The following is a 17,500-nucleotide window of genomic DNA, read 5'->3' as shown; positions in this document are numbered from 1 at the left end:
AAAAAAAAGAAGAAGACAAAAGAAAGGAGAAAGCACGTATAGAAATAGCAGAAGCCTGGGATAGTATTTTACTTGCTCAAGTACTAAGAGGTTTTTTGTTAGTAACCCAATCAATTCTTAGAAAATATATTATATTACCTTCATTGATAATAGCTAAAAATATAGTCCGTATACTATTATTTCAATTTCCTGAATGGTCTGAGGATTTAAAGGATTGGAATAGAGAAATGCATATTAAATGTACCTATAATGGCGTTCAATTATCAGAAAAAGAATTTCCAAAAAACTGGTTAACAGACGGTATTCAGATCAAGATCCTATTTCCTTTTAGTCTTAAACCTTGGCACAGATCTAAATTACAAGCCCCTTATAATGATCCAATGAAAAAAAAGGATCAAAAAAATGATTTTTGCTTTTTAACAGTTTTTGGAATGGAAACTGAACTACCCTTTGGTTCTCCCAGAAAAAAACTTTCATTTTTTGAACCCATTTTTAAAGAACTAAAAAAAAAATTTAAAAAATTGAAAAAGAAATGTTTTATAATTCTAAGAATTTTAAAAGAACAAAAAAAATTGTTTCTAAATGTCTCAAAAGAAACAAAAAAACGGATCATTAAAAGCATTCTGTTTATAAAAGAAATAATAAAAGAACTCTCAAAAATAAACCCAATTATATTATTTGGATTTGGATTGAGAGAAATAGAAGTATATGAATTGAGTGAAACTAAAAAAGATTCGATAATTGGTAATCGGATGATTCATGAATCGTCGATTCAAATTATATCTCAGGGTTGGACAAACTATTCATTAACAGAAAAAAAAATGCAAGATCTAACTGATAGAACAAATACAATCATAAATCAAATAGAAAAAATTACAAAAGAAAATAAAAAAGGAACTCCAGATATAAATTTTAGTTCTAACAAAATAAGTTATGATGATAAAGGATCAGAATCACAAAAAAATATTTGGCAGATATTAAAAAGACAAAATGTTAGATTAACCCGTAAGTCACATTATTTTATAAAATATTTCATTGAAAGGATATACATAGATATCTTTCTATGTATCATTAATATTCCTAGCATCAATACACAACTTTTTCTTGAATCAACAAAAAAAATTATTTATAAATACATTAACGATAATGAAGCAAATCACGAAAGAATTGATAAAACAAATCAAAGTGTAATTCCCTTTATTTCGACTATAAAAAAGTCATTTACTAATATTAGTAATAAGAATTCAAAGACTTTTTGCGACTTATCTTACTTTTCACAAGCATATGTATTTTACAAATTATCACAAACTCAACTTATTAACTTATATAAGTTAAAATCTGTATTTCAATATAACGGAATGTCTCTTTTTCTTAAGAATGAAATAAAGGATTTTTTTGTTGTAACACAAGAACTATTTAATTCCGAATTAAGACATAAGAATCTTCGCAATTATGGAATGAATCAATGGACAAATTGGTTAAGGAGTCGGTATCAATTTGATGTATCTCATATTAAATGGTCTAGATTAGTACCACAAAAATGGCGAAATATATTCAATCAACACTGTATGGCTCAAAATAAAGATTTATGTGATTTATATGAAAAGGATCGATTAATTAACTACGAAAAAAATTTCGAAACAGATTCATTACTGAATCAAAAAGATAATTTTAAAAAACAATATAGATATGATATTTTAGCATATAAATCTATTAATTATGAATATAAGAAGGACTCTTATATTTATGGATCACCATTACAAGTAAAAAATAAACAAGATATTTTTTATAATTACAACACACATACACAAAAATCATTTAATATGCCGGAAGGTATTCCTATTATCCCTTATCTAGTAGAAGATGATATTAGAGATATGGAGATAAATCCGGATAGAAAATATTTTGATTGGAGAATTTTCCATTTTTGTCTTAAAAATAAGGTCGATATTGACGCCTGGATCGATATTGATACTGACACTAACAGTAATAAATATACTAAGACTAGGGTTAATAAGTATCAAATAATTGATAAAATCAATAAGAGGGGTCTTTTTTATCTCACGATTCAGCAAGATCAAGAAATCAACCTATCCAATCAAATAACCCTTTTTGATTGGATGGGGATGAATGAAGAAATACTAAGTTGTCCCATATCAAATATGGAATTTTGGTTCTTCCCAGAATTGGGGATACTTTATAATACGTATAAAATTAAACCGTGGGTTATACCAATTAAATTACTAGTTTTAAATTCTAATATAAATGAAAATTATAGTAAAAACAAAAGCATAACCGGAAATAAAAAAGGGGATCCTTTTATATCAATATCGGAGAATTCAAAAAAATCTTTTGAATTAGAAAACCGAAACCAAGGGGAAAAAGAATACGCGGTCCAAGCAGATTTTAAATCAGCTCTTTCAAACCAAGAAAAAGATGTTGAAGAAGATTATACGGGATCGTACATGAAAAAAAATAGAAATAAAAAGCAATACAAGATCAATACAAAAGGGGAGTTTGATTTCTTCCTAAAAAGGTATTTGCATTTTCAATTGAGATGGGATGATTCTTTAAATAAAAAAATAAGCAATAACATCAAAGTATATTGTCTCCTGCTTAGACTGATAAATCCAAGAGAAATTACTATATCCTCTATTCAAAGAGGCGAAATGAGTCCGGATATTCTGATGATTCAGAAAGATTTAACTCTTACAGAATTGATTAAAAGGGGAATTTTGATTATTGAACCAATTCGTCTATCTATAAAAAATGATGGAAAATTTATTATGTATCAAACCATCGGTATTTCATTAGTTCATAAAAGCAAACACCAAATTAATCAAAGATACCGAGAAAAAAAACATGCTGATAAGAATTCTGATGAAGCCATTACAAAACATCAAAGGATGACTGGGAATAGAGATAAAAATCATTATGATTTGTTTGTTCCTGAAAATATTTTATCACCTAGACGTCGTAGAGAATTTAGAATTCTAATTTGTTTCAATTCTGAGAATAGACATAGAAATGCAGCATTTTGTAATGGGAATAAGGTAAACAGTCAAGTTTTGGATAAAAGCAAAAACTATAAAAAAAAACTTATTAAATTTAAGTTATTTCTTTGGCCCAATTATCGATTAGAAGATTTGGCTTGTATGAATCGTTATTGGTTTAATACCAATAATGGCAGTCGTTTCAGTATGGTAAGGGTACATATGTATCCGCGATTGAAAATGCATTAATAGTACATTTTTGCTATATTTCCCATACTATATATGATCTATGACGACAAAGAGATGCACACATGCATTGTCTTACATTCCATCGTTCCATTCTGATACACGATACTAATTCAATGACATATCAATTTGATCTAGAAATGAATCAACAAAATATTATTATTTTAGGTCTAAATTTTTATCTTTTGTGAGTGCAGAAAACAACCATCCTTTATGTATACCCTTTCAAATCCAAATAAAATTTACAAATTAAAAATTTAATTTTATTAAAAAAAAATTATAAATTAATAACAAAATTAATATTTTTGTATATACAAAATAAAAATGAGAGGCATTATTATTACTGATCAATAAAGATATCTATCAATAAAAATTTCTTAAAATAAAAAGAGGGGGGCGAGAAGATTTAATTTTATGGTAAAAAATTCATTCATCTCAGCTATTTCACAAGAAGAAAAAGACGAAAACAGAGGATCTGCTGAATTTCAAATAGTTAGTTTCACCAATAGGATACGAAGACTTACTTCACATTTAGAATTACACAAAAAAGACTATTTATCTCAGAGAGGTTTACGTAAAATTCTGGGAAAACGCCAACGACTGCTGTCTTATTTGTCAAAGAAAAATAGAATATGTTATAAAGAATTAATTAATCGGTTGGATATTCGGGAGTCAAAAACCCGTTAATTTGAAGAGGCATTTTGAATTATTTGATTTATTAGATCGTGAATTTTAATGAACTTTTTTTCGTTTTCAGCAATTCATGAAAGAATGAATCGAGGAAAAACCGATGAATATACCAGCTACAAGAAAAGACCTCATGATAGTCAATATGGGCCCCCACCACCCATCAATGCATGGTGTTCTTAGACTCATCATTACTCTAGATGGTGAAGATGTTATTGATTGTGAACCAATATTGGGTTATTTACACCGAGGGATGGAAAAAATTGCGGAAAACCGAACAATTATACAATATTTGCCTTATGTAACACGTTGGGATTATTTAGCTACTATGTTCACAGAAGCAATAACCGTAAATGGACCGGAACAGTTGGGAAATATTCAAGTACCTAAAAGAGCTAGCTATATCAGAATAATTATGTTGGAGTTGAGTCGTATAGCTTCTCATCTGTTATGGCTTGGTCCTTTTATGGCGGATATTGGTGCACAAACCCCCTTTTTCTATATTTTCAGAGAAAGGGAATTAGTATATGATCTATTCGAAGCTGCCACCGGTATGAGAATGATGCATAATTTTTTTCGTATCGGAGGAGTAGCGGCCGATCTACCTCATGGTTGGATAGATAAATGTTTGGATTTCTGCGATTATTTTTTAACAAGAGTTGCTGAATATCAAAAACTTATTACACGAAATCCTATTTTTTTAGAACGAGTCGAGGGAGTAGGCATTATTGGTAGAGAGGAAGTAATAAATTGGGGTTTATCGGGACCAATGCTGCGAGCTTCCGGAATACAATGGGATCTTCGTAAAGTTGATCATTATGAATGTTACGACGAATTTGATTGGGAGGTACAGTGGCAAAAAGAAGGAGATTCGTTGGCTCGTTATCTAGTCCGAATTGGTGAAATGATAGAATCCATAAAAATCATTCAACAGGCTCTGGAAGGAATTCCAGGGGGACCCTATGAGAATTTAGAAATACGATACTTTGATAGGGAAAGGAATCCTGAATGGAATGATTTTGAATATCGATTTATTAGTAAAAAGCCTTCTCCTACATTTGAATTGCCGAAACAAGAACTTTATGTGAGAGTCGAAGCCCCAAAGGGAGAGCTGGGAATTTTTCTGATAGGGGATCAGAGTGGTTTTCCTTGGAGATGGAAAATCCGCCCCCCGGGTTTTATCAATTTGCAAATTCTTCCTCAGTTAGTTAAAAGAATGAAATTGGCTGATATTATGACGATACTAGGTAGTATAGATATCATTATGGGAGAAGTTGATCGTTGAAATGATAATTGATACACCAGAAGTACAAGATATTGATTCTTTTTCTAGATTAGAGTTTTTAAAAGAGTTTTATGGAATTATATGGGTGCTTATTCCTATTTTGACTCTTGTATTGGGAATCACAATAGGCGTACTGGTAATTGTATGGTTAGAAAGAGAAATATCCGCAGGGATACAACAACGTATTGGACCTGAATACGCCGGCCCTTTGGGAATTCTTCAAGCTCTAGCAGATGGGGCAAAACTGGTTTTCAAAGAAAATCTTCTTCCATCTAGGGGGGATACCCGTTTATTCAGTATCGGGCCATCCATAGCAGTCATATCAATTTTAGTAAGCTATTCAGTAGCTCCTTTTGGCTATCACCTTGTTTTAGCGGATCTCAATATCGGTGTTTTTTTATGGATTGCCATTTCTAGTATTGCTCCAATTGGACTTCTTATGTCAGGGTACGGGTCAAATAATAAATATTCCTTTTTAGGTGGTCTACGAGCTGCTGCTCAATCGATTAGTTATGAAATACCATTAACTTTATGTGTGTTATCAATATCTCTACGTGTGATTCGTTGATACATAGACATAAACTTTTCTTTATTCCTTCCTTTCAAAGAAAGGGTTGGAATGAATTAAGTAGATGTAGATATCTTCATTTTTTTTATTCATTATTCGGGTTGATGAACTAAATCAAATAGTTATATGAGTGAAAGAAAACAGCTTATATATAAATTCGCAGTAAAAAGATTGAGTCTCATTTTCTATGTATAAGAGTTAGAGAGTTAAGCGGAAATAAACATAAACAGAAGCGACCGTTTCCCCCAAGATTGGTTGATTAATCATCCTGACTTGAAGCGGGCTCAAAAGATCAACCATATTGAGTTTTCACTATTATTTGTATGTATTACCACAGGGGGGGGTTGAACAAAAACGAGTGGGTGGTTAGAAACACCAAGATATGTAAAGGATTAGTAATGGAGATTATGTAAATTCTCCAAAAGGACGTTTTTACATAATAATATACAAACAAAGAATACTCATTGGGGCTTTAAGTTGGTAGAAATGATCAGGCAATACTCCCCACGACACGATTCCAATCCAGAGTATGCTCCTATCCACCGATTAAATAAATAACTATTGGGAACGAAATAATCCTTTACTTTATTTTGTAAGCCCCCTTTTTCTCAGAAATAGAAAGAAGAATAGGAACGAAAAAAAGAGAAAGAAATCCAATTCCAATAAAAAAATAAAAAATATACCTTTTTTATTTCCCAGATACATATTAATAGATATAGAATTTGTGTCATAATTCATGAATTAATTATAGAATTTTTTTCGTACGTGAAATAAACGGGTTATTGATATTTCTACAATAAGTATTTTATTGAAGAATTAAGTTATTACTCAACAAAGAAGAATTAAAATTCTTATTGAAATTATTAAAGTTAAAGAAAGGGTGAGATCGATTCAGAAGTACCTTTTTTATTTATTATTAAATAATTATAACAGACAGAATTCAATTGGTCTAATTTAGGACCGTCCAATAGGTTTTGACTTTATCCATCCTACAAACGTACCAAGATAAAATAATACTGACGCAATCCTTAGATTTATTTCTGGCCTTTAAGGAGCCGTATGAGGTGAAAATCTCATGTACGGTTCTGTAATAGCGATGGTAACAGTAATGGTATCACCGACTATAATTATCTAACAGTTCAAGTACAATTGATATAGTTGAGGCGCAATCAAAATACGGTTTTTGGGGATGGAATTTGTGGCGTCAGCCTATAGGGTTTATCATTTTTATCATTTCTTCCCTAGCAGAATGTGAGAGATTACCTTTTGATTTACCCGAAGCAGAAGAAGAATTAGTAGCAGGTTATCAAACCGAATACTCGGGTATAAAATTTGGTTTATTTTATGTTGCTTCCTATCTAAACCTATTAGTTTCTTCATTATTTGTAACAGTTCTTTACTTGGGAGGTTGGAATATCTCTATTCCGGACATATATGTTTCTGAGCTTTTTGAAATAAATAAAACATGTGGAGTTTTTGGAGCGACAATTGGTATCTTTATTACATTAGCTAAAACTTATTTGTTCTTGTTCATTCCTATCACAACAAGATGGACTTTACCGAGGCTAAGAATGGACCAACTATTGAATCTTGGATGGAAATTTCTTTTACCTATTTCTCTCGGTAATCTATTATTAACAACTTCTTCCCAACTCTTTTCACTGTAAGGTAAATTTACAACTTGTCTCAAACAAGAGAAATAAACAAACATAAAATTATTCATAATATATATTAATGATATGTTCTCTATGGTAACTGGGTTCATGAATTATGGTCAACAAACAGTACGAGCTGCAAGGTACATTGGTCAAAGTTTCATGATTACTTTATCTCACGCAAATCGTTTACCTGTAACTATTCAATATCCTTATGAAAAATTAATCACCGCGGAGCGTTTCCGCGGTCGAATCCATTTTGAATTTGATAAATGTATTGCTTGTGAAGTATGTGTTCGTGTATGTCCTATAGATCTACCCGTTGTTGATTGGAAATTGGAAACTGATATTCGCAAGAAACGGTTGCTTAATTACAGTATTGATTTCGGAGTCTGTATATTTTGTGGTAATTGCGTTGAGTATTGTCCAACAAATTGTTTATCAATGACTGAAGAATATGAACTTTCTACTTATGATCGTCACGAATTGAATTATAATCAAATTGCTTTGGGTCGTTTACCAATGTCAGTAATTGACGATTATACAATTCGAACAATTTTTAATCCGCCCCAAAAAAAAGTAAATCTCTTGATTAAAGAATAATTTATAATTACTTTACTAAGACTATTACTTTACTAATAAATAATACTAAGGTTCATTTTTTTTTGATCTAATCTAAAGGAATCGGGTTTCTTTCGTTTTGTTTGGTCAATAACTACAAATCCCAACTGTTGATTAGTTGGTTAAGAATCACGTCTTAATTTGGATTGAAAATCCATTAATTAATATATCTGTAATTATTTTTACATATATAGTTTCAAATGAGAACTACTCTTTCAGATAACGAATTAAATTAGTCCAATAATTGTACTTACATTTATTCATATCCCTTAGGATTTAATTAGGAATTGCTCAAAAATTATAATTTTTTTTCTGTTCGTATTTCAATAAGGTCATGAAAAACATTTAGATTTATTTATCTCTTATTTTACATATAATGGATTTGCCCGGACCAATACATGATTTTCTTTTAGTCTTTCTGGGATCGGTTCTTATACTAGGAGGTATGGGAGTGGTATTATTTACCAACCCCATTTATTCTGCCTTTTCATTGGGACTGGTTCTTGTTTGTATATCCTTATTCTATATTCTATTAAACTCCTATTTTGTAGCTGCTGCACAACTCCTTATTTACGTGGGAGCTATAAATGTTTTAATCGTATTTGCTGTGATGTTTATGAATGGTTCAGAATATTACAAAGATTTGAATCTTTGGACCGTTGGGGATGGGGTTACTTTGCCAGTTTGTACAAGTATTTTTGTTTTACTCATGATTACTATTACAGATACGTCATGGTACGGGATTATTTGGACTACAAGATCAAACCAGATTATAGAACAAGATTTGATAAGTAATAGTCAACAAATTGGAATTCATTTATCAACGGATTTTTTTCTTCCGTTTGAATTCGTTTCAATAATTCTTTTAGCCGCTTTGATAGGTGCAATTGCCGTGGCGCGACAGTAATAAATCTATAGAATTGGCAACAGCAATCCAAATTAAACTGTGTTCTGTTTTATTACATTTATTTCCCTTCAATTAAAGGTTCTTTATGTCTAAAATATAAATTATTTTATTCAATCTATTCTATTACCAATTCAATCTATTCTATTACCAATAGAATATATTACTTTGTTCCGTACTTTTTTTTTTATTCTAGTCAATTGAATCTGTTTAATTGTTGTTCAGTTCATATTGAAATGAATCGAAATTGATAAGGAGTTGGTCAATGATGCTCGAGCATGTACTTGTTTTGAGTGCCTACTTATTTTCTATCGGTATCTATGGATTGATCACGAGTCGAAATATGGTTAGAGCCCTTATGTGTCTTGAACTTATACTGAATGCGGTTAATATAAATTTCGTAACATTTTCTGATTTTTTTGATAGTCGCCAATTAAAAGGAAATATTTTCTCAATTTTTGTTATAGCTATTGCAGCCGCTGAAGCAGCTATTGGTCCGGCTATTGTTTCGTCAATTTATCGTAACAGAAAATCAACTCGCATCAATCAATCAAATTTGTTGAATAAGTAGTATTAATAATCATATAAATTCTAATATTCATAAATTATAATTAACACGACCATACATTACGTATAATACATGTTTTCGAAAATGTAAAAAATCAATGTAAGAAATCAAAGTATCTTGGTTCTATCGCACGGGTCGATCCAGAAGTAGATTGATTATAAAAATTCTGATAAATTATCGATTCATCTGGTGTCTAAATATATGATTCATTTACAAGTTTACTAGATCGAAAATTTCTGACATTTAAAAATTTATAGATCCAATGTCACATTCAGTAAAGATTTATGATACGTGTATAGGGTGCACTCAATGTGTGCGAGCCTGCCCAACAGATGTATTAGAAATGATACCTTGGGACGGATGTAAGGCTAAGCAAATTGCTTCCGCTCCAAGAACAGAGGACTGTGTCGGTTGTAAGAGATGTGAATCCGCCTGTCCAACGGATTTCTTGAGTGTTCGAGTTTATTTATGGCATGAAACAACTCGAAGTATGGGTCTAGCTTATTAATACGTTCCAGAAAACCCTACTTGAAATACATTTTTTTTTACCTTTACCGACAAAAACCCGCGCTCAAAAAATATTTATTTTGAGCACGGGTTTTTCTGGTCCAAGTTTATCTTGTTTTTACCATGAATTATTTTCCTTGGTTAACACTAGTTGTAGTTTTGCCAATATTCGCGGGTTCCTTAATTTTCTTTCTCCCTCATAGAGGAAATAAGGTAATCCGCTGGTATACTATATGTATATGTTTAATAGAACTACTTCTAACAACCTATGCATTCGGTTATCGTTTCCAATTGGATGATCCATTAATGCAACTGACAGAGGATTATAAATGGATCAATTTTTTTGATTTTTACTGGAGATTGGGAATAGATGGAATTTCTATAGGACCTATTTTACTGACAGGATTTATCACAACTTTAGCTACTTTAGCGACTCGGCCGGTTACTCGAGATTCCCGACTATTCCATTTCCTGATGTTAGCAATGTATAGCGGTCAAATAGGACCATTTTCTTCTCGAGACCTTTTACTTTTTTTCATCATGTGGGAGTTAGAATTAATTCCAGTTTATTTACTTCTATCCATGTGGGGGGGAAAGAAACGTTTGTATTCAGCTACAAAATTTATTTTGTACACTGCAGGAAGTTCTGTTTTTTTATTAATAGGAGTTCTGGGTATTGGTTTATACGGCTCCAATGAACCGACATTAAATTTTGAAACATCAGCTAATCAATCGTATCCTGTAGCACTGGAAATAATATTCTATATTGGATTTCTTATTGCTTTTGCTGTCAAATCACCGATCATACCCTTACATACATGGTTACCAGACACTCATGGAGAGGCGCATTACAGTACTTGTATGCTTTTAGCCGGAATCTTATTAAAAATGGGAGCATATGGATTGGTTCGGATCAATATGGAATTATTACCCCACGCTCATTCGATATTTTCTCCCTGGTTGATGATAGTAGGCACAATTCAAATAATCTATGCAGCTTCAACATCTCCAGGTCAGCGTAATTTAAAAAAAAGAATAGCCTATTCTTCTGTATCTCATATGGGTTTCATAATTATAGGGATTGGTTCTATAAGCGATACAGGACTCAACGGAGCCATTTTACAAATAATCTCTCACGGATTTATTGGCGCTGCGCTTTTTTTCTTGGCCGGAACGAGTTATGATAGAATACGTCTTGTTTATCTCGACGAAATGGGCGGAATGGCTATCGCAATTCCAAAAATATTCACGACTTTCAGTATCTTATCAATGGCTTCTCTTGCATTACCGGGCATGAGCGGTTTTGTTGCCGAATTGATAATTTTTTTTGGAATACTTACTAGCCAAAAATATCTTTTAATGACAAAAATATTAATTACTTTTGTAATGGCAATTGGAATGATATTAACTCCTATTTATTCATTATCTATGTTACGCCAGATGTTCTATGGATACAAGCTTTTTAATGCCCCAAACTCTTATTTTTTTGATTCTGGACCGCGAGAATTATTTGTTTCGATCTCGATCCTTTTACCTGTAATAGGTATTGGTGTTTATCCCGATTTCGTTTCCTCATTATCAGTTGACAAGGTCGAAGCTATTATATCCAATTATTTTTATAGATAGTTTTCATGAGTAAACCAAAGGATTAAACGGAAATCCCATGATTTTTAAAATCGTTCATTGTACAATAAAAAATAAGTCCTTTTTTTCTTTTAAGTTAAATTTGAAGTTAAATAAAAAAATTGGAATTATATTATAACCGGAAATGTCTGGCATTTCTGAGAACCATTTGAATCAAGTAATGGAAATGGAATGATTCAAATGGTTCTTAATGGTTTACATGAAGTTTTCGTATATATACACGTATGCCATCCTATATTTCTATTCGTCAAGTCAGTCAAGTCCTTTATTTAATTCAATAAGATGTTAATGTAAATGAACCATAACTATGCAACCCTATTCCTAATAGATTAACCCCAAAATAGCATATCCAAATTATAAGAAAGCCCATTGAGGCCACAATTGCAGAATTTATACTTTCAAAAATTTTATTTGTTCTAATATGTAAATAAATCGCGAATACGGTCCAAGTAATAAATGCCCAAGTCTCCTTTGGATCCCAATTCCAATATGATCCCCATGCTTCATTAGCCCATACTGCTCCCGAAAGAATACCTACGGTTAAAAAGATAAACCCTAGACTAATAATACGATAACTCCACCGATCCAATTGTTGAATCAATTGATACCTGTAATAATTTTGAGACGAAATAGAAGTGTTTCGTAAGACATTGTTTCTTTCGTTCACGTATTGAATCTCACCAAAGTAAAATGACTCATTTACTAATACTAAATTATTGCCTTTACTAAAAATCCTTCTGAATTTTCGAAATGTAATGACTAGAAGAGCTAATGATAATAATGATCCACACAAAAGAGCTGCATAGCTCAATACCATCATACTTACATGCATCATTAACCAATGGGATTGGAGCGCGGGTACTAATATTTCGGATTGATGCATTTCAGTTAAAAGACCCGAAGTAGCAAAACCTTGAGTAAAAATAGCACTTGGCGCGGTTATTGCGCTTAAATGGTTTTTATGTTTTTTAAAATACGGAATCATATGAATAATGGAAAAACTCCACGAAAGAAAAATTAATGATTCATATAAATCGCTTAATGGTAAATGCCCCAAACACACCCAACGAGTAACTAATAATCCTGTTATGCAGAAAAAAGTAACTATCATACCCTTTTCTGACGAATCATATAGTCCTACGATTTCATCGACTAATAAAGTTATCAAATGAATTGTAATTACAATTGAAACGATAGAAAAGGATATATGAGTTAATATATGCTCTAAAGTTGAAAATATCATAAAAATTATTAAAAGGGGGTCCCGCAATTATAGGAATTGAAATCGGGAATTGAATTCATTATAGGGCTTACTCTTTTCGAAGATGCCATGCCGCCACTCGGACTCGAACCGAGATGCTCTAGCACTGCTTCCTAAGAGCAGCGTGTCTACCTATTTCACCATAGCGGCTTATTCGAAATCATAATAACCTATTTTTATTCAATCGTCGAGATTGAAGGAGTTAATTAAATGCAATATTTTTTTAGGAAACCATTAAATTGATGAATAAAAACTTGTTTAAGAATTAGGGATTTAAACGTTTTCGTTAATAATATTTATTATCTTTTTATTTATTATTTTATAATGTCAATTTTATTTAACTGAACTAAAAATGTAGTTTTTCGTAAGTTATTACTTTATGTTTTCCTAAAACAAAAATGTTACGGTTGGAACTAGATTATTTTGACTTCAATCCATAGATAGAACTAAAAACAATGTTCTGTCTCGTTTGCATTTTTTAATGATTCATTTATTTTATCATTTATTAATCTAAAATAAAAAAAGAATTTTATCGATAAAATATAATTTTTATATAACACAATTTCAGAGATACACTCAAGGGGTTTTTGTAAATATTTGCATAGTTAGTTTTATATGAATTTTTAGGGTTTTTCGTTGTGTAGAGAGTTTGTGTTAAGATTTAGCAACCCGATTAAGTTAGGTATTAGTATGGGTGTATCAATTATATAACAATATTTTATATTTCTATCGAAATTGTACCGTACTTCAAAAAATACTTTATAAATTTTTAAATTAATATATATTATATCTTTGATATATATTATATTTTGATCGATCTTCCAATCGAACCATAGGATCTAAAACAGATCACTCAAAATTGGCACATTCGTCATATAACTACCTAAAAATGTAAAAGGGGATTTTATTAATTAAATTGGGTTAAAGAGTTTATATAGTGATAATAATTTAGAAAAATAATGATTTAGAAGATTATAAAACATATTTAAAACTAAATCAATTAGTTTCAACGAACCCTTCTTTTAATATATAATTCTAATTTTAATATATAATTATAATAGTAATATATAATTATAATATTAATATATAATTATAATAAAAAATAAATTTATTTTTATTATTGATCGATGGGGAAAGTGAGAATCCCCATCCTGAAAATTATAAAATATACTAAAACGAAAGGTGAACCCTTGTGCTTGCATTTATCCTTTTTTCAAACAAAAAAGTACCATTAATTTTTCGAATTAAGTAGACAACAGAATTCTTATCTATATCAGAAATGAAAGAAAAAATCTATATCAGAAATGAAAGAAAAAAGACGCCTTCTAAATTAAAATATTATGAAACTAATTATTTTTATTTATTATTTTATATAAATATAAATTTATATTATTTTACTATTATGATGTTAATTAAAATTCTTATAACTTATAAATCTTATAAAAAAATTAGAAACAAAATTATATTACTTTTCTAATTAGACCGATTCAGATTTTTTATTGTATTGTTTGATTACTATTATTTATTTGTTACACAAAAAAAACTTTTAGAACTCCCGGTAGAAAGAGATTTCGCTAACGAAAAAGCTTTCAATGCTGCCCGATATCCCTTCCTTTTCCAAATATTTTTACGAATCCGTTTTTTTGAAATAGAGGTGCGTTTTTTTGGAACTGCCATTAAAAAATTATAATAGGTTCTTCGGTTGGATGTGAAAGACATCTATTGTTCAAAAAAAAAATTTCTTTACTGTTCTCTATCTATTTATTCTCTAAATTATACTCCCTCCATAAAAAAATAAAAAAGGGGGGTGTGTAAAAATCGCATAAAATATTACTAACAACAATCCCCTATGCCAAATAGAATAGAATTGATTGAAGTTGATAAAATACAATACAAACAAAAAAGAAAAGATTGTGCGTTTAGTTTTCTTTCTATTTTCGTCGTGTTACATTTATACATGTAATAAAATACATCAAAAGTTTAATAACCCAACCCCTCTATCGCTTAATTAAAAAACTTTAATAATTTTCTATTATATTAATTTTAATTAATTTAATTGGTCAAACTCGAAGAAAGAGTACACCCAACTTTAATTCTCAAATTCGAGTGGGACTGGTAGTTAATCTGTTAAAGGATACAAAATATATAATTTTTTATTATTAAAGGCATTTTATTTGCCCTTTTTTTTTATTTTACATAAAATAAAGTGTTGGATATCATAGCATTTCCTACAAATAGCTTTTATTGTAATGGAAGACAATCAATTAGTTACAAAACAAATTGTTTAATGATTCTGAATAACCGAATTACAATTACAATAAATAGTTTTTATGCGTCAAGTTATGCGCTTTATGATTCATACCAAACACTGTTTTTGGTGTAATTATTTATCCTCGCTCTATAGATATAAAAGATATAAATAAATTATTGTAATACGTAATAATTAGAATGCAAATTTTATTTAAGTTTTATTTTATATATCTTAATTTTTTTTTATTAACTGACCCCTTTCAACAGAAAACAAATAAGAACCGGTGAATCAGAAACAATTAATTAAGAAAAATATTTTATTTTTTTTTATGGAATATACATATCAATATTCATGGATTATACCTTTCATTCCACTTCCAGTTCCAATGTTAATTGGAGCAGGACTTCTACTTTTTCCAACGGCAACAAAAAATCTTCGCCGTATGTGGGCTTTTCCGAGTGTTTTATTGTTAAGTATAGTTATGATTTTTTCAGCCCATTTTTCTATTCAGGAAATAAATAACAATTCCGTATATCAATATGTATGGTCTTGGACCATCAATAATGATTTTTATTTAGAATTTGGCTGCTTGGTTGATCCACTTACTTCTATTATGTCAATATTAATCACTACTGTTGGAATGATGGTTCTTATTTATAGTGATAATTATATGTCTCATGATCAGGGATATTTGAGATTTTTTGCTTATATGAGTTTTTCCAATACTTCAATGTTGGGATTAGTTACTAGTTCTAATTTGATACAAATTTATATTTTTTGGGAATTGGTTGGAATGTGTTCTTATCTATTAATAGGTTTTTGGTTCACACGACCTAGTGCGGCGAATGCTTGTCAAAAAGCGTTTGTAACTAATCGTGTCGGGGATTTTGGTTTATTATTAGGAATTTTGGGTTTTTATTGGATAACGGGTAGTTTTGAATTTCGGGATTTGTTTGAGATATTTAATAACTTGGTTTATAATAATGAGGTTAATTTTTTATTTGTTACCTTATGCGCCTTCCTATTATTTGCCGGCGCAGTTGCAAAATCCGCCCAATTTCCCCTTCATGTATGGTTACCTGATGCCATGGAAGGGCCTACCCCCATTTCGGCTCTTATACATGCCGCTACTATGGTAGCAGCAGGAATTTTTCTTGTAGCTCGGCTTCTTCCTCTTTTCATAGTTATACCTTACATAATAAATCTAATAGCTTTGACAGGTATAATAACATTACTTTTAGGAGCCACTTTAGCTCTTGCTCAAAAAGATATTAAGAAAAGCTTAGCTTATTCTACAATGTCTCAATTGGGTTATATGATGTTAGCTCTAGGTATGGGGTCTTATCGAGTTGCTTTATTTCATTTGATTACTCATGCCTATTCGAAAGCATTGTTGTTCTTAGGATCTGGATCAATTATTCATTCGATGGAAACTATTGTTGGATATTCTCCAGATAAAAGTCAGAATATGGTTCTTATGGGCGGTTTAAGAAAACATGTACCAATTACAAAAACCGCTTTTTTATTAGGTACACTTTCTCTTTGTGGTATTCCACCTCTTGCTTGTTTTTGGTCCAAAGATGAAATTCTTAATGATAGTTGGTTGTATTCACCGATTTTTGCAATAATAGCTTGTTCCACGGCAGGATTAACTGCATTTTATATGTTTCGTATCTATTTACTTACTTTTGAAGGACATTTAAATGTTTATTTTCAAAATTACAGCGGCAAAAAAAATAGCTCGTTCTATTCAATGTCTCTCTGGGGTAAAGAAGGAAAAAAAATTATTAAAACAAGCTTTCGTTTATTAGATTTTTTAACTACGAAAAAAAACGAAAAAACTTATTTTTTAAACACGTATCGGATTGATAGTAATGAAAATGTAAGAAGTATGGTACATCCGTTTATTAGTATTGCTCGTTTTGGCACTAAAAACACTTTCTCATATCCCCACGAGTCGGACAATACTATGTTATTTCCGATGCTTGTATTAGTTTTATTTACGTTGTTCGTTGGGGCCGTAGGAATTCCGTTATTCAATCAGGAAGGAATGGATTTGGATATACTATCCAAATTCTTAAGTTCGTCTATAAACCTTTTACATAAAAATAGAAACCATTTTGTGGATTGGTATGAATTTATCACAAATGCAACCTTTTCCGTTAGTATAGCTTATTTCGGAATTCTTATATCGTCTTTTTTATATAAGCCTGTTTATTCATCTTTACAAAATTTAAATTTATTTAATTCATTTGTTAGAAGTGTTCCTAATAAAATTAAAATTTTGGGGGGTAAAATAATAAATGTGAT

General features: G+C 30.5%; 12 protein-coding genes and 1 non-coding gene across 13 annotated transcripts in view; 10 read left to right on the top strand and 3 right to left on the bottom strand. All coding sequences in view use genetic code 11, as the record gives it.

Moving 5' to 3' along the window:
- Positions 1-3,242, top strand: part of ycf1 (hypothetical chloroplast RF1) — a 5,616-nt gene extending 2,374 nt beyond the window's left edge. The window contains exon 1 of the mRNA in view: positions 1-3,242. This exon is cut by the window's left edge and continues 2,374 nt beyond it. Within this exon, the coding sequence (YP_004021722.1) occupies positions 1-3,242 (3,242 nt within the window).
- A 411-nt stretch (positions 3,243-3,653) lies between these two features.
- On the top strand, positions 3,654-3,926 carry rps15 (ribosomal protein S15). Its single transcript has one exon. The coding sequence runs from the start codon at positions 3,654-3,656 to the stop codon at positions 3,924-3,926; it is 273 nt and encodes a 90-aa protein (YP_004021721.1).
- A 103-nt stretch (positions 3,927-4,029) lies between these two features.
- Positions 4,030-5,211, top strand: ndhH (NADH-plastoquinone oxidoreductase subunit 7). Its single transcript has one exon. It carries the CDS (start codon positions 4,030-4,032, stop codon positions 5,209-5,211), a length of 1,182 nt encoding a protein of 393 aa, YP_004021720.1.
- Position 5,212: 1 nt separating this feature from the next.
- Positions 5,213-7,446, top strand: ndhA (NADH-plastoquinone oxidoreductase subunit 1). The gene is made up of 2 exons: positions 5,213-5,764; positions 6,907-7,446. Exons 1-2 carry the CDS (start codon positions 5,213-5,215, stop codon positions 7,444-7,446), a joined length of 1,092 nt encoding a protein of 363 aa, YP_004021719.1.
- Positions 7,447-7,518: 72 nt separating this feature from the next.
- On the top strand, positions 7,519-8,037 carry ndhI (NADH-plastoquinone oxidoreductase subunit I). The gene has a single exon. It carries the CDS (start codon positions 7,519-7,521, stop codon positions 8,035-8,037), a length of 519 nt encoding a protein of 172 aa, YP_004021718.1.
- A 394-nt stretch (positions 8,038-8,431) lies between these two features.
- ndhG (NADH-plastoquinone oxidoreductase subunit 6) lies at positions 8,432-8,962 on the top strand. The gene has a single exon. It carries the CDS (start codon positions 8,432-8,434, stop codon positions 8,960-8,962), a length of 531 nt encoding a protein of 176 aa, YP_004021717.1.
- Positions 8,963-9,224: 262 nt separating this feature from the next.
- On the top strand, positions 9,225-9,530 carry ndhE (NADH-plastoquinone oxidoreductase subunit 4L). Its single transcript has one exon. The coding sequence runs from the start codon at positions 9,225-9,227 to the stop codon at positions 9,528-9,530; it is 306 nt and encodes a 101-aa protein (YP_004021716.1).
- A 259-nt stretch (positions 9,531-9,789) lies between these two features.
- On the top strand, positions 9,790-10,035 carry psaC (photosystem I subunit VII). Its single transcript has one exon. It carries the CDS (start codon positions 9,790-9,792, stop codon positions 10,033-10,035), a length of 246 nt encoding a protein of 81 aa, YP_004021715.1.
- A 122-nt stretch (positions 10,036-10,157) lies between these two features.
- Positions 10,158-11,660, top strand: ndhD (NADH-plastoquinone oxidoreductase subunit 4). Its single transcript has one exon. It carries the CDS (start codon positions 10,158-10,160, stop codon positions 11,658-11,660), a length of 1,503 nt encoding a protein of 500 aa, YP_004021714.1.
- A 292-nt stretch (positions 11,661-11,952) lies between these two features.
- On the bottom strand, positions 11,953-12,921 carry ccsA (cytochrome c heme attachment protein). Its single transcript has one exon. The coding sequence runs from the start codon at positions 12,919-12,921 to the stop codon at positions 11,953-11,955; it is 969 nt and encodes a 322-aa protein (YP_004021713.1).
- Positions 12,922-13,009: 88 nt separating this feature from the next.
- Positions 13,010-13,089, bottom strand: trnL-UAG. The gene has a single exon. It is a non-coding gene; the product is annotated as a tRNA-Leu (tRNA).
- Positions 13,090-14,457: 1,368 nt separating this feature from the next.
- On the bottom strand, positions 14,458-14,616 carry rpl32 (ribosomal protein L32). The gene has a single exon. It carries the CDS (start codon positions 14,614-14,616, stop codon positions 14,458-14,460), a length of 159 nt encoding a protein of 52 aa, YP_004021712.1.
- A 902-nt stretch (positions 14,617-15,518) lies between these two features.
- ndhF (NADH-plastoquinone oxidoreductase subunit 5) overlaps positions 15,519-17,500 on the top strand; it is a 2,229-nt gene continuing 247 nt past the window's right edge. The window contains exon 1 of the mRNA in view: positions 15,519-17,500. This exon is cut by the window's right edge and continues 247 nt beyond it. Coding sequence (YP_004021711.1) covers positions 15,519-17,500 — 1,982 coding nt within the window.

The sequence above is a fragment of the chloroplast genome of Prunus persica (assembly GCF_000346465.2).
Source record: "Prunus persica chloroplast, complete genome".
NCBI lineage: Eukaryota > Viridiplantae > Streptophyta > Magnoliopsida > Rosales > Rosaceae > Prunus > Prunus persica.
This window is presented reverse-complemented; position numbering and strand designations above follow the sequence as displayed.